The 14,755-nt window shown below is 36.6% G+C and overlaps 1 protein-coding gene across 1 annotated transcript in view; it reads left to right on the top strand.

Moving 5' to 3' along the window:
* The window catches only part of obe (activating signal cointegrator 1 complex subunit obelus), a 230,274-nt gene that overhangs the window by 43,336 nt on the left and 172,183 nt on the right, over window positions 1–14,755 (top strand). Inside the window, exons 12-13 of the mRNA XM_081732076.1 lie at window positions 1,527–1,719; window positions 9,814–9,926. Of these exons, the coding sequence (XP_081588202.1) occupies window positions 1,527–1,719; window positions 9,814–9,926 (306 nt within the window). The remainder of the gene's footprint in view (window positions 1–1,526; window positions 1,720–9,813; window positions 9,927–14,755) is intronic.

Below are 14,755 nucleotides of genomic sequence, written 5' to 3'. Positions count from 1 at the left end.
CTTAAAATGTTCGCCTTTGGCCTTCACACAGTCCTTAAACCTCTGTGTCCACTCATCTATAGCATTACGCACTGTCTCTATAGGGAAATTCGTCACTGCCTTTACCAGGGAACGTTTCAGGCTTAATATTGGCATGCCTCTTCTTACAGACCATGCCTTCAAGCACTAATCAGAGCTTGTAGTCCAACGGGTTGAAGTTTCGGCTGCTAGCAGGCCAATCATCTGAAGCAGTGAAGGCCGTGACATTCCTCCTAAGCCACTCCTGGGTAGTGTGTGCCTTGTAGGCTGGTGTGGAATCCTGTTAGATGGTCCAATGTTCGTTTCTTAAAAAATTTCACTCAAAGGCTTCACAACAGAGTTCCAAACAGTATTTTCTTACACATTTATTTTTTCACAAAAATGCAGCTTGGTAGTACCGTCATACGCCATTCCCAACTAAACCATGACTGAGGCCAGATGATGACCCCTCTGGATCTCCGGGGTTTCTTCCCGAGCTTCATAGGAAGTTGAAGTATACACTTGGTCATTTTGTCGATTGAAAACTTCCTCAATGTTGAATATCTTTTCACCAATGAAAAGAATTATCCTTTGCCCATTGTTTGCGTAACGCTGCAATAGGCGTTTTGTTTTTATCACCTTCTGCTCTTTCAGACGTGCATTGACGAAGTGACCTGTACTTTGCCGGTTTGCCTTCAACACCATGTCACTTTTTAACACATGCGATATTGACATTTTGGAAATGTTCAGCTCCCGAGAAAACACAGATTGCTTTCGTACAGGATTTCTCCGAATACGGGTCGCCATTGCTTGCACTAACATTTTAGTTCTTACGTTGCGTGGGCGGCCTTGCTTCGGGCGATCGTCAACTGTCCAAGTTTTCGTGATGGCACGATACACGAAACATTTGGTAATCAACTTTTTAAGTGTTGTGAATATCGCGGTGGCTGATTAAGGAGCTATTACTGTCACACGATTTTCGTAATCGACCCACTCCATAGCTACACTTTCACAAACACACTTTCTGTATGACAGCTCAACTCACAATGGCCCAATCCACCGTCTTGAACGGGCGGGTTGACCGCGACCTTGAAAACCGGATGTACACCCTGTTTCAGAACATGTGTCAGTATTTATGATACGAATATATATATATATATATATATATATATATATATGTGTGTGTGTGTGTGTGTAAGGGAAATTAAGATACTTAAGGAAATGCCCTCCTCTACCCTTACGTACAAAATCATCAAAAATATAATGTAAAAAAATAAATAAATAAAATGGAAAATGACAGAACGAAAGAAAAAATATATATATAATTGAAAGGATATGGCGCAACTTGAACTCCATACATACGTAAGCTAAAGAGGTAGGAAAACATGGAAGTTCTACTAGGTACCATTAAATGAAAATGACTTGCGATGTTATAATGTTATTCATTATATAGAGATCGTTTATTTGTGGTCTTCAATACAGTATTATTACTTTCAAATCTCTATGTGAAAATCTATTATTATTTTCAGATTGTGTATGTAGCTCCAATGAAAGCCCTAGCAGCTGAAATGACGCAGAATTTCAGCAGAAGATTGGGACCTCTGGGCTTAAGTGTAAGGGAATTAACAGGTGATATGCAGCTAACGAAAACTGAAATTAATCAAACTCAGATGTTGGTTACCACACCAGAAAAATGGGATGTAGTCACAAGAAAAGGAACAGGTACATATACGTTATTTCGTTCTATTTGTATCCACTGTGCGAATTTCAATATCGGAGATTATCAGTGAAGAGCTGGGTGTGGCTTAAGTATGAATCATGCCCTAAGGAGGCCTTGTCGTGGTAAACGATCAGTGTTTCTCTTGGCGCAGGAAACTGAGCTTCGATTCCCAGTGGAAGCTCATATGGTTGAAATCGCACATTAATCTTTTATTGGTCATATTTAATTTTGGTGTTAAAAACTGGCGTTAACTCCAAATAAACAAAAATACACTAGAAACACAGTGGTGTACTCCTAGTGTGAGGGTTCCTGGTTCGAGACCAAATCTCGTAAGTTTGTGAAAGACTTCATGTTATTCATCATATTCCTCAATATTGTCACGTTTTCTTCCATTATCTTGATTGAAGTAGATCTTTTGCCGTCAAAGTAAAATTTATTAACTTGGACAGCTGCCTAACGTAATACCGTTTTCGTAGTGTTAAATTCACCAGTATATATTGTCCATCTAACAAGTTCAATAAACTTACTCAATGTATTTGAATAATAGTAGCAAAGAAAAAGATTTTTGTAATTGGAAGTGACTTATCAAAAGATACTCTTTTGTTTTTATTAGTAATTTATTTTCTAGTGCTCCAGTTTCCTTTGCCTTTCGAGATTCTTCGTGCCCTAGCAAAAGCTACTGCCTGTCGCTATTTTCGTCTCTCTATCGGTCGTGGGGCCGCAGTGGCTCAGTGGTAGAGCGTTCACCTCTGGTGCTTGGGGTCCCGGGTTCGATCCCAGCCCCTGCCAAGTGAACTTTGTGGTGGACAAAAACCGTGTGCGTGGGTTTTCTTGGGGTTCTCCCGTTTCCTCACACTTTCTTCATTCCACCATTTCATTCATTACTCATCATCACCGTCTCCTTTAGCCTAACCGGCATAACCGTCGGACGTAAAACTAAGATTTCATTTCATTTCATTTCTCTATCGGTCGTTTATCTTCTCTCTTTCCAACATCCAGAAAATTGAATCGACATCTATATACAGTAGGAAATCGAAAATCCGAAGTAATTGAGATCATACGTAGTTCGGATTTTCGAAAATGACCAAGAAAATGCCATTTAGGCTTAAATGTACTGTACGGTATGCTCTTTTATCGATACAGTGGTTATACAGTACATAGAGTAATTACAATACCGTTCGTAAAGGCTACTTACATTTAATGTTTCTGAAAAACCTGCTTCTATACTAAAATACACTGTTCTTATAACTCTCTTAAAAATAAACTAAAAATATGTATGACAAACGATTACATATGAGTGAGCTTTTGTAAAAACACTGACTTCACGCAACGCCAGCGGACAACCCTATTGTTTATAATTACATGGGCGCATGGGGGGATATTCAAAATTAACAAAAAATTGGCTACTTACCAATGAATCCTCCCTTGAATAATTTTTAAAAGATTTTGACGTTTCGGAGCTCTCAGCTGGTTTCCTGAGGAAGGAACCAGCTGAGAGTTCCGAAACGTCAAAATCTCCAATTTTTTTGTTAACCCTATTATTTGTTTATCGTTACCGCTAAGACAAAATGTAAAAAGCTTCTTGGGACCGCGTTCGGATTTTTGACGTTCGGATTATCGACGTCCTACGGTATATAAAAATGAAAGTGACTGTGTTCGTAACTTAATACTTCTTAAACCATCCGAACGATCTCGATCAAATTTTCAACATAGATGAGGTTCGGGCCTGGAATGCTTCTTATAATTTGACTTTGACAGTCCAACGTAGAGGAGGGGGAAGGAGGGAGATATTTAATATGATTGAAAATGACCGATATCAGTGCTGAATCCATAGTTTTCGGGATCGCTGCGATAAACAGTGACACTTCCGACGCCTTTTAAATCCAAATTCAGCTCCGTAACTTGTGGGAGGGTGATATATAAATGGTCGAAAATGACCGATATCTGAGAGCACTTCATTAATAATAAAAAAAGCAACTAACTAGCGGAACATGCTACTAATTTTATTTTAATCTTGCAAAGCGGGTAAATTGACGCTAGTAAAATATAAATAAGTGTTCCTTACGGGATTTAAGCAATATTTTTAGTTGGATATTGTTAAGAACTTTACGGAAATTGATTGAATCTTCAACGGTGTCAATCCAGTTGTTTTTGCATGATGTACATTTCCGACGTAGCATCCATGTTCTTTATGCAGTAGAAGAAAGAAAAGTGGACCAATTAAGATCAAACTTTCATAGTATTACCTAGGGATGGCCACAAAGATCCGGTTCCGGACCTGGATCCGAAAACCCGGTTCCAGAACCGGATCTTAGGAACCGGTTCCAGACCTGGATCTGAAAGTCCCCAAAGATCCGTAAAGGAGGCACAAAGTTCATCTTCAAAACACTGCAAAGATGACCATGCGCTTGTGCCCTCCCCGCTCAGATCTGCTTGTGCCTCCAGAAAAAAAATTTGGTACACCAGTGGGTGTATAGCCAAATGAGTTGGCCAGTTTGCCTGTTTAGCCAATGAGTCTGCCAGTTACCCAGTTTATTTAGCCAAATGAGACAAGTGGCCGCCGCCTGGGCACTTACCTGTCGGTTCCATTTCATCTAGCACACTGTTCACAGTCTACCAGCAGCTCGGGTTTAACGTAGGGATGGTCACAAAGTTTCGGTTCCAGCGGAACCGGTTCCGCGAGAAACCGGTTCTTGGAGATTCGATTTTCAGAACCGGTTCCAGACCTGGATCCGAAAAACCGGTTCCACCAGGAACCGGTTCTGGCCATCCCTAGTATTACCACAATAGTATAACACTGTAACACGTGAGAGCAGAATACCTTTGCTTATAATCTAAGGAGAGTTATCACAAAAGTATGGATTAGTTTTGATTGATATACATCCAGTATATGTGTAAAAGGTTGAGAGAAATTTTGAACCACTTTTGAGAGATATCAAAATTAGACAAATGATGCACGAATGGAACACCGAAAGTGTAATTTTTTAAAAATTACAGATATCGCCGTGAAAATTAGATGGAATAGATAATATCAAAATTGCTATTTTTTCCTAAGTGGTTGAGAACTAATAAGTATTTATTAGTATTTTTTTCTAAAAATATTATTTTCAGTGGTTTGGGAATTTATAATTAACTAATCGGTAATTTATTTTAAACTATAAATTCGTTGATCAACAATTCTGATCAGTAGAATGTGGTGTGTCTGAGATATTTCAAATAATAATAACAATGTATGATTAACTGAACCATCAAAACCTCCCAGTACTACAACACAGCATTATCCAGTGGCCAGTAATAAAACAGAGGAAACAAATAGAACGTGAAACAGTAGGCTCGAAAACCGATAGACCACACACTAGATCAACACCGAAGATGGTTTATGGTACTTGCTACTGGGAGAATGAGAATTAAAGCGAAAATATGAATTTCGGAAGAAAAAATATGACGATGTCGAACAAATTATAATCGAAACAGGATGATAGAACCAACTAGTAGGTAGTATGAACTAGAAATAGCTTGTATCATTTATTTTGGACAGCATTTTTATTTCTTTTCCAGCTGTTATGAATCCATCGGTCTTACGCCAACACGGACAGTTGCTTGCGAAAGAATGTGCTTCATTGGGGTTTGATTCCTATTTTGAAACTCATGAAGGTATTTTTTATCGAAAAAGATCTCACTTCTGTTGTAGTATTTTGAGTTGAAATAATTTCATTAGTTATTTATGGCTCTTTATTTGATTGAGAGTGGAATGTTTTGTTACGATACGAGGAGACAAATACTTTGTATTGAGTTATGAAATTTGACAGTGGAAGAAACATAATTGACTGCCTTTCCAAGTGTAACGTGGAGCTAATTCTTCCGACTTGAATAATTCCACTTAGAATTATGGTACTAAGTATTTTAAAAACTTTGTGGAATGAGACGTGTATGCTGTATAACTTTCGTTACCTTCCAGTTAAGTGTATGAGTGAATGTTTTGGTGACACGATTATGCTCGAATACTGTTAATTTGAACTTGATAAAGTATTGTAATACCCTACACGTGGTCTGTACGTGTAGGACACTATGTGCTCCCTTACTATAACTGCTACAAGAAGCAGACGACAGGCGTTATCGTCAAGTCAGTTGACAGAAGAGGAATACTGGTTCTAGCGCCACCACTGTCCAGGAGAAGATATAAAATTCCATGTAAAATCTACATCGACATTAGTCTTTCGTGTACATTCTGCTCTCTTAGCTTGTCTCGAGCTCTGAGAGATCCAAACCGCAACCACTTAGCTTGCCTGGAGCTCTGCGGGACACCAACGTCTCCTTGCTTGCCTGGAGCACTGAGAATTCCTAACCTCTTCCACTTAGCTTGCTTGGAGTTCTGTGGAATCCTACCCTTGGCTACCTGGGCCTTGAGACAGCTAATTTACCCAAACTGCATAGTGAACTTTGTATTGGTCTTCGGATCACACTTATAGTGAGTTTGTGTTATATTGTATATAACAGGAATTGTATAATAAAAAGGTGGGAGAAAACCGAATCGTCAATGCTAAATTGCTTTATCTACTACCTTATCAAAGTAAGTTTACATAGTGGAGGCGCCGGGGAACATTTGGTGACACGATTATACTCGAATACTGTTAACTTCAATTTGGTAAAGTATTGATTTCCGCCGAGAACTGTTTCCATAAGCAGTTACTGTAAGTGAACAAGAACATCATGGAAAATTAATTACTGATTGGCTTCCTCAGAAACTTGGCGTAAACAATCAGAAAGTGATTGGTTGTACAGAACATTTCTTTCGTGTATATAATTAACGAATTCGGGAACAAAAAAGTGAATACCCTTTCCACGTGAAAAACTGCCGATTTTCGCAAATGTTACGGTTTCTTCGCCAATGTGAGACCTTTCTCTTCGTGTTTTCCTATTTATGTGGGATCGTCGTTTGTGATGAGTCTTTTTTATTGTAATATCCCGCATGTGGTTATATTCATAAATATAAACATCAACACCACGTGCTCCTCTACTGCAAATTACTACAAGAAGCAGGAATCATTGTTATCCCTTGTCATGTGATGGAAGAAGAACACCAGCGCCACCACCGCTCACAAGGAAGTATAAAATTCCATGCATCGCTTCACTCGACATTAGTTACGGATGGTCACTCCTGCTCTCTTAGCTTGCTCTGGAGCTCTGAGAGAATCTTAACAAAACCCAAGCTTCTTAGCGTGCTGTGGAGCTCTAAGGCCTCCTGCCCACTCTGCTTGCCTGGAGCATTATGGGAACTTAACCCTCTCTCTTAGTTGCAGTGAACTCTGGAGGATTCCTAACCTAACCCAAGCTTCTTAGCTTGCCCTGAGGCCTCCTGCTCACTATGCTTGCCTGGAACATTGTGGGAACTTAACCCCTTTCTTACCGTGCTCTTTAGCTCTGAGAGATTCCTAACCGAAACCACCCAGCTTGTGTGAAGCTTCGTGGTTTTCCTTCTCATTGAGCTTGTCTGGAACTTTGCGGGACTTCAACTTCTCTTTGCTTGCGTGGAACACTGAGAATCCTAACGCGCGCCACTCAGCTTGCCTGGAGCTTTGTGGGGATCCTTTCCCTATGCTGACTTGGTTTTGGGATACCTACTTATCCTAAATACTGAGAGGATTTTGTGTTTATCTTAGTGAATCTGTGTTATACTGTTTTATCACAGTTTTATAATAAAACTGGCTATGGAATAAAATCGACAACCTACTTAATAAGATAATTTTACAATATAAACCCCTGTCCCGAAATTCTTGCCACCTTAGTTTTTTCTCCCTAAAATCATTCTCCATCATCCATCCATTTCCGCCTTAATCTTCCTGAAACTCTTTTCTCATCCATTTCCCATGCCATCACTCTTCTGACCACATAGTCGTTTGTTCTCATTAGATTGCTCGTTACAGCTCTTTTAAGTATGCAAGACCACTGTACTAATAATCTGATGTATATTCTTACTTGATATTTCAGGTGAATGTACTTAAGAACTTTCCGTGAGAACGATAAAGATTTCACGTATAGTACACCGTGTAACAAAAGTCTGGAAATACTTTTAAAAATATATTGTAGCCAAACGAGTACTATTGTACCCATTACAAAGTAACAAAGTTCATTATTTCGTAAGAAAGTTGTAAATTTTTCCTCATTGCCGGTGTTAACGTGTAGTTCCATATATCCTTGCTAGGTGGTGACGTAATCAAGATTACGCTTTCTGGAGCTAAAAAGGCTTCCTGCATGCTAGAATTTGACAGAACAAAAGAATACAGAGGATGTCCAATGATAATTCTGAATGAGGTAAAGCAGCACCAGCTAGGAAGGCAATCTACAATTGGCATGTAAAGTTTGTTGAAACTGAGTGTTTTTGTGTATCAGGAAGAGAAGTAGCCAGCTGTAAGTCCAAATGGCATTAAACGAATAAGAGAAGCTTTTAGAAGGAGTCCGAGAAAATACACGCAGAACTTCACATGAGTTGGAAATCTTAATAATGAATGTGTGGCGCGTTTTGCGTAAACAAATTGAACATGAAACCGTACGGACTACAGTTAGTACAAAAGTTATGTCTTAAAAACAAAGACCAGCGATTCTAGTTGTGCTGTACATTGCAAATCAAATATGATGCTTTTGTTAATTTGATATTTTTATCGGACGAGGCAACGTTAAAATGAGAAAGTAAACAGTCGCAATTGGAGAATTTGAGGAACAAGAAAACACGCATAAAATTGTTGAACACGAGCGAAGTTCTGGAAAGATTTTTGTCCGTTGTCTCACAAGAAACTTTATTTACTTCTCTTCTTTGAAGAACAAACTGTAACTACTGAGTCCTTCCTTCAGATATTGCACGACTAGTTAATGTCATTGTTGGACACTGAATCAGAGAACTTCGTCCTTCAGTTCTATTCCTTCGGAGCATATCTGAACGCAGAGCTACCCAATCGTTGGATTGTTTGTGATGGATCAAGCGACTAGTGTATGATAAAAGGACCTTCTAGGTCCTCGGATATCATCTCTTGTGATTTTCTTTCTTTATGGGATTATGTAAAGTACCTTGTGTATGTCCTCGCTCTTCCACATGGTGTTGTGAAACTCAAAAGGAGAGGCAAACAAGCAACAGCTATAGTCTCGGAAGACATGTTGGGTCTTGTGTGGCGAGAGTTCGATTGACAGGTCGACATTTGTTGGATCACTCGTTATTTTCACGTAGTGTTCGTAAAGTAAGTGCTGTTGAAAAAAAAAAAAAATCCTCTTTAAATTGATGTACTTTGCTGCTTTGTAATATTAATCACTTGGCTACAATAAATATATATGTAGGGGTTCCAAAAGTAGGTATACAGCCATGGATTGATAAAAAATTACATTTTAATTTATTAAAATATTAATTTATTTTTTTTATTTTTATTTATTTATTTATTTATTTATTTATTTATTTTTTTTTTTTGGTCTCCGAGATTAAGATGTGAATGAGAAGAAGTTAAGAACAAACAATAAAAGAAATTAAGTAATATCTGTATGGATAACAATAAACTATATAAAATGGCATATGCAGATCAATACGGTGCTGTATACCTACTTTTGGGGCACTCTGTGTGTGTGTGTGTATATATATATATACGGTATACAGCACCGTATCGATCTGCATACGCCATTTTATATAGTTTATATAGTATTGTTATTCATACAGATATTGCTTAATTTCTTTTATTGTTTGTTCTTAACTTCTTCTCACTCACATCGTAATCTCGGAACAGACAAAAGAAAATAAATATTTTAATAAATTAAAATGTCATTCTTGATTAATCCAGAACTGTATATATATCTGGACTGGCTGGATATATATTAAAGTGCTCCCGGACTTTTGTTATACATTATATTTCGTAAAAAACGGTAAGAATTCATTGTAGATTTTTAATACTTGAAGTCTTTTAAAAAATATAAACCTTTGATGCACGATTGGTGACTTGTAACATCTATGTTCCATATTGTATGTATAAAATTGTCTATTGGTATATTTTACCCAGCGTATATAGATCAATATAAAAACCGTAACATTTATTGTATTTTTTATTATTTTCCCACTGTAGGTGACGCTGCGTTAACTAGTTTGGTGAAGCTTCTGATCATCGATGAAGTCCACTTGCTGCATGGCGATCGAGGACCTGTAGTGGAAGCATTAGTTGCCAGAACACTTAGACAGGTAGGAGAAGAATGTTTATTCATCCTCGTGTGTTGCAAACCAGTGGCGTGCCCAATACGTAAATTTATGTTTATACTCGTTATCGTGAGTTACTTTTCAACGTTGTACGTATTTACTTACATCAGAAAAGCAATATATCCAACTTGGGAGGTGATTTGTATATAAGTACAGAAAAGAAAACTTCTGACAAACACGAGTCACATACCATCTTTTTTTTCTATAGAAGCTATAAGAATAATCTATAATTATATTGTAAATGATGAAGTAAATGATTTTATAGCACCATTGTAAATGATATACAAAGAATGAAAATAAGGCAAAACTGGACCGAGGTTCGAACCCAGGTACTTGCCTTACCGTACTGATGTGTTATCCACTGTAGCGAACATGCAGCCAGAATGGGCTGAATTATACGTTTATTTTAAAACAATTTTATTATTAAGAAACTAGCATTTCTTGTTTGAAACAGTAAACATCCGGGCAGTGTTGTGATTTTAGAATAGTCAAGCTATTCTAGGAAAACAACCAGCCTAAATTCAGAAACAAACATACTGATGTCACACAAAAACACTTTCACCAGTTTAAAATTAAACATCCAACTGAGTAAAAACGGATGGTCATCAATGTAAAAACTAAGTTTTTAGAAAGTTTACTCGTCCATTTCATGTCCATTCTTTGAAGAGTGTATGCCGCCTACTCTGTGCCGTGCGTCCCTCAAGAGGATCCGACGCCTAGCCCTGGTGATGTAGTCGTCACCACCCGGAGTCCAAGAAGCTGAACCGGCACTCTCCAAGTCTCAGAAGACGTCAAGTACTAGACGACTCCAAGGGAGACTTCCAGCCTACAAGTCCAGAACCGTAGAGGGAGACAACAAGGGCAGCCGTCAGCGAGAACGAACCCAGGATCACAACGTTCCGCGCCGAGCAGCGAGAGGAATCGTCGAGACTGCGAGGCAGCGCCTAATAATAAGAAGAAAAGATCTTCGGCGAGTTCGAACCAAGGACTCCTACAGTCGACTCCAAGCTTATCAATAAATAGTAGTGCATCGTTAACGTTCAGTTAAAGTGACATCAAGCCTCTAGTGCCTGTGGACATTAGCGAGCAGTACACGAGAGTAAGCAACACCATATTTTAAATGTTTTCAAAAAGAAAAAAGGAAGCCGATATTCTATTTAAACACAGCCTTATATTGGCATGTTCATAATTTATGTGTATAATTCATATTTGTGTATAGTTCATATTTGTATAGTTCATATTCATATGTGTATAGTTCATATTTGTATAATCGGCAAAGACATGTATGTGGCAAATTTCATGTCAAAAGAGCAGTAATTAAGAACAATAAAACGAAAATAAAACTTTCTTGTCCATTTAGCAACATTTTGTTTTACTTATTCTAATTTCCGTATTTATATTTCTTTTCCTATGAAATTTACCACAAATAATTATACATTTCCCGGTTATACACATAGTATCAGCATTAAAAGTACCCTGCAAAATCATTATCAAATTATATTCTTACAAGACAGTTATAGATATGCGACATTCATTTTGGACCTGAGTGTACTAGAAACTTGAGAAAAAAGCTTGAATCCATTTAACATTCGGCACTCAATTTTTAGTTCAGAGTTTTATATATATCGTAGTAATACATATCATAAGCAATTTCTATCGTAAATTGAAGCGTCTACACGTATATATAACGGGATGAACAGTTTGAAATGAAGTTTTAAACTAGTTAGTACCTACCTCAAGGTGGGTTATTATCAAATCACTTTGATTGAAATGCATATTCTAAGAGGGAAGGGGGGATGAGTTAAAATTTATGCCGAAAATAGATCATCTTAGAAGCCTCTCAAGTTAGGAACATGAAATTCGGTTAGGAGGATGATTAAGCCAACATTAAAAGTAATTTGATACGTATCCCAGTGCTTTCGAAAATTCTGCTTGCAAAGTGCGAAGAAGGAAATTTCTATTTTATTTTATTTTTTAAAATTTTTTCTTCTCCTACATTCAAATAGAGGTTATCTGTCTTGTGATCACGAGAAAACTACTGAACTGTTTGAAATGAATTTTTTAACACAGTATTTGGCTCGAGCCGGTATTTCATCGTGCTTATCCTGTGGGGCATGATTGTTTAAAATGTATGCTGATGAGCCTCACATTCGGAAGATGAAAGTTTCTTCTTTATGAGAAGTAAGTGGACACGTACTTTATCGTTTTAGAAAATTCCACTTTCCTTAAGTGAGAAGAGGGGAGAAAATCCCTTAATAATGTTTTTCTTAATATACTAAAATAATATCACCGTTCCTTCTTATCATCATGGGAAAACAACGAAACTGTTTGAAATGGGTACTTGTGCATAGCACCTGACTCGATCCAAGTTTTTATCACGTCATTTTCATTAAAATGCGTATTCTAAAGGGGGAGGGGGAGGGATTTAAACATGTACGCCGAAAATTGAGTGTGACAATTCTTTGATGGTAGGAAGTGGGAACTGTATATAAACTCTTCATTGAAAATAAGTTGTCATATGCATCAAAAACTGTTGAAGCACTGAAAATGAATGTTTAAACATAGCATTTTGGTTGACCTGGGTATTTATCAGTAGTGCTATACCTTTGATTAAAATACGTTTCCTAAAGGTTCTAGAAAGGGTGCGGCAGTTTTTTCGCAAAAAGATAGCTGCACCATTTGAAGTGAATTTTTGATTTCAGTCGAGGTGGGTTTTCATTACTACAATTCAAATATACGTCTCAAGAGGATGAGAAATGGCGTTCAAATATACCTTTCAAATATTTACCTAAATTTATTCTTCCCATGCTAAGAATGGTCACTTCTGCTAGTTAGTAATAAATGAGAAAAAATGAAAAAAAAAAATTGAAAAAAGACATTGTTGATGAGAAACACCGTACTATTAAAATATCTTAACATGCTATGCTATTACCTTTTGTCATACTGAATGCAGATAACTTGATATCAAATATTTATATTCACGTATGATATAATTCATGTTGATAAGCAAATTTACCTTGAATAATTTTACAATTTTTAAGCAAAAGATACTGAAATCGATGATTAGAAAGTTATCATGAAAAAGACATAAAAATAGTATTCACTTTTTAAACCAAACACTTAAATAGGCTATGTTTCTTCAGTTTGCAAAATGGTAACGAATTCTGCACTGCATATTTTACTTTGGTTGTTTACTGATTAAGGTGCTCAGAAATATAAATTGACATTACCATGCATTATATTTCTTTTATCCGATCATTGTTAATTTAAATTCGCAAGATCACAGTGATCGCACCTGCTCTTACATGTTCGGTGAACAATGTTATACTGTTACTAACTGTCACGTCTGAGAAACACTTCACAGAAATCGACATAAATATCGAGAAATTCATGCTTTCGTTTTTATTCCAGCATCATTTAATAAAGAAACTTGAAAACCCTGTAGTTTAGCAAGTAAGAAGAGAAACATCATTTAAATTTTATTTCGGTAAAAGGAAAAAAGGAAGTATAAATATAGTGATTTAAATAAAAAAGCGAACTCAACAAAAAATCAACGAAATTGATATTTAAAAAGAAAAACGTGATTTTTTTTTTTTTTTTTTTCAATGCTGGTAATTGGATGGTGTAGAACCAGAGTGGTAGCTACCGTACGTAAAGCATTAAGGTAAAGTTTCCACTCTACTGGCACGCTGGTGAATTTGAAAGGAAAAAGTAACTCTGTCTTTCTATTAAGAAAAATCATTTTTTTTAAATTTGTCTAAGTATTCTACATCATCACACATTTTTTCATATTATGGTAAATATATATATAAATAAAAGAAAAAAGAAAAGAAAAAGAAAGAAAGGATAATTAAAAACACTAAAGTTAGTATTAAGTACAAGCATATAGGAGATGGTTCAGTCTGCCCAGAAACTACAAAGGTTTTAATGTGACAACTAACATTAATAATAATAATTTAAGTAAAATTGGACAAATGGATGAATTTGGTGCACCCTCATCGGAACTAATCTTATCTGAAAAGCATAGGAGAAGAGTAGTGATGTTTCATTCATATAATAGAAATTGAAAAAACCATACTTTTAAGATTATCAGTTAGATACGAGGAGGTACTGGAACTTCCGTGGCGTACCCCATATCCTTTTATTAATTTTAACTTCTATTATATCTTAATATGACGTAATCTTAGTATGTTACAATTCAAATAGTGTTTCCCTTCTTGGTCAATGATATGATCGAAATAAAGCACCATTAACAACTGTCCAAGATACTTTTTTCTTTTTTTTTTATTTGCAAGACAACACACAAAGTCTACATTGTAATGAATAATTTAAATTACAGTAGGAAGTCGAAAATCCGAACTAATTGGGACCACATGAAGTTCGGTTTTCGAAAATGACAAAGAAAATGTCATTTAGGCTTAAATATATTGTACGGTATGCCCTTTTATCGATACAGTGGTTATTCAGTACATACAGTAATTACAATACCGTACGTAAAGCTACTTACATTGAATGTTTCTGAAGAACTTGTTCGTACACTAAATTACACTGTTCTTGTAATTCACACCTAAAACTTAACTTGTATAGGCCTAAGGGAAAATAAAAATAAAATCATGTATGACAAACAATTGCATATGAATGAACTTTTATAAAAACATTGACTTCACACAACGCCGACGGACAACCCTATTGTTTGTTTATCGCTAGCGCAAAGACAAAATGTAAGAAGCATCTAGGGACCGTGTTCGGATTTTTGACGTTCAGATTATCGACGTCGTACTATACCTGGACATTGGATTAGTATCAGCTCCTCC

The sequence above is a fragment of the Thermobia domestica genome, chromosome 1 (assembly GCF_964235325.1).
Source record: "Thermobia domestica chromosome 1, izTheDome1.hap1.1, whole genome shotgun sequence".
Classification (NCBI taxonomy): domain Eukaryota; kingdom Metazoa; phylum Arthropoda; class Insecta; order Zygentoma; family Lepismatidae; genus Thermobia; species Thermobia domestica.
Note: the sequence above shows the minus strand (reverse complement) of the source record. Positions and strands in the feature narration are given on the sequence as shown.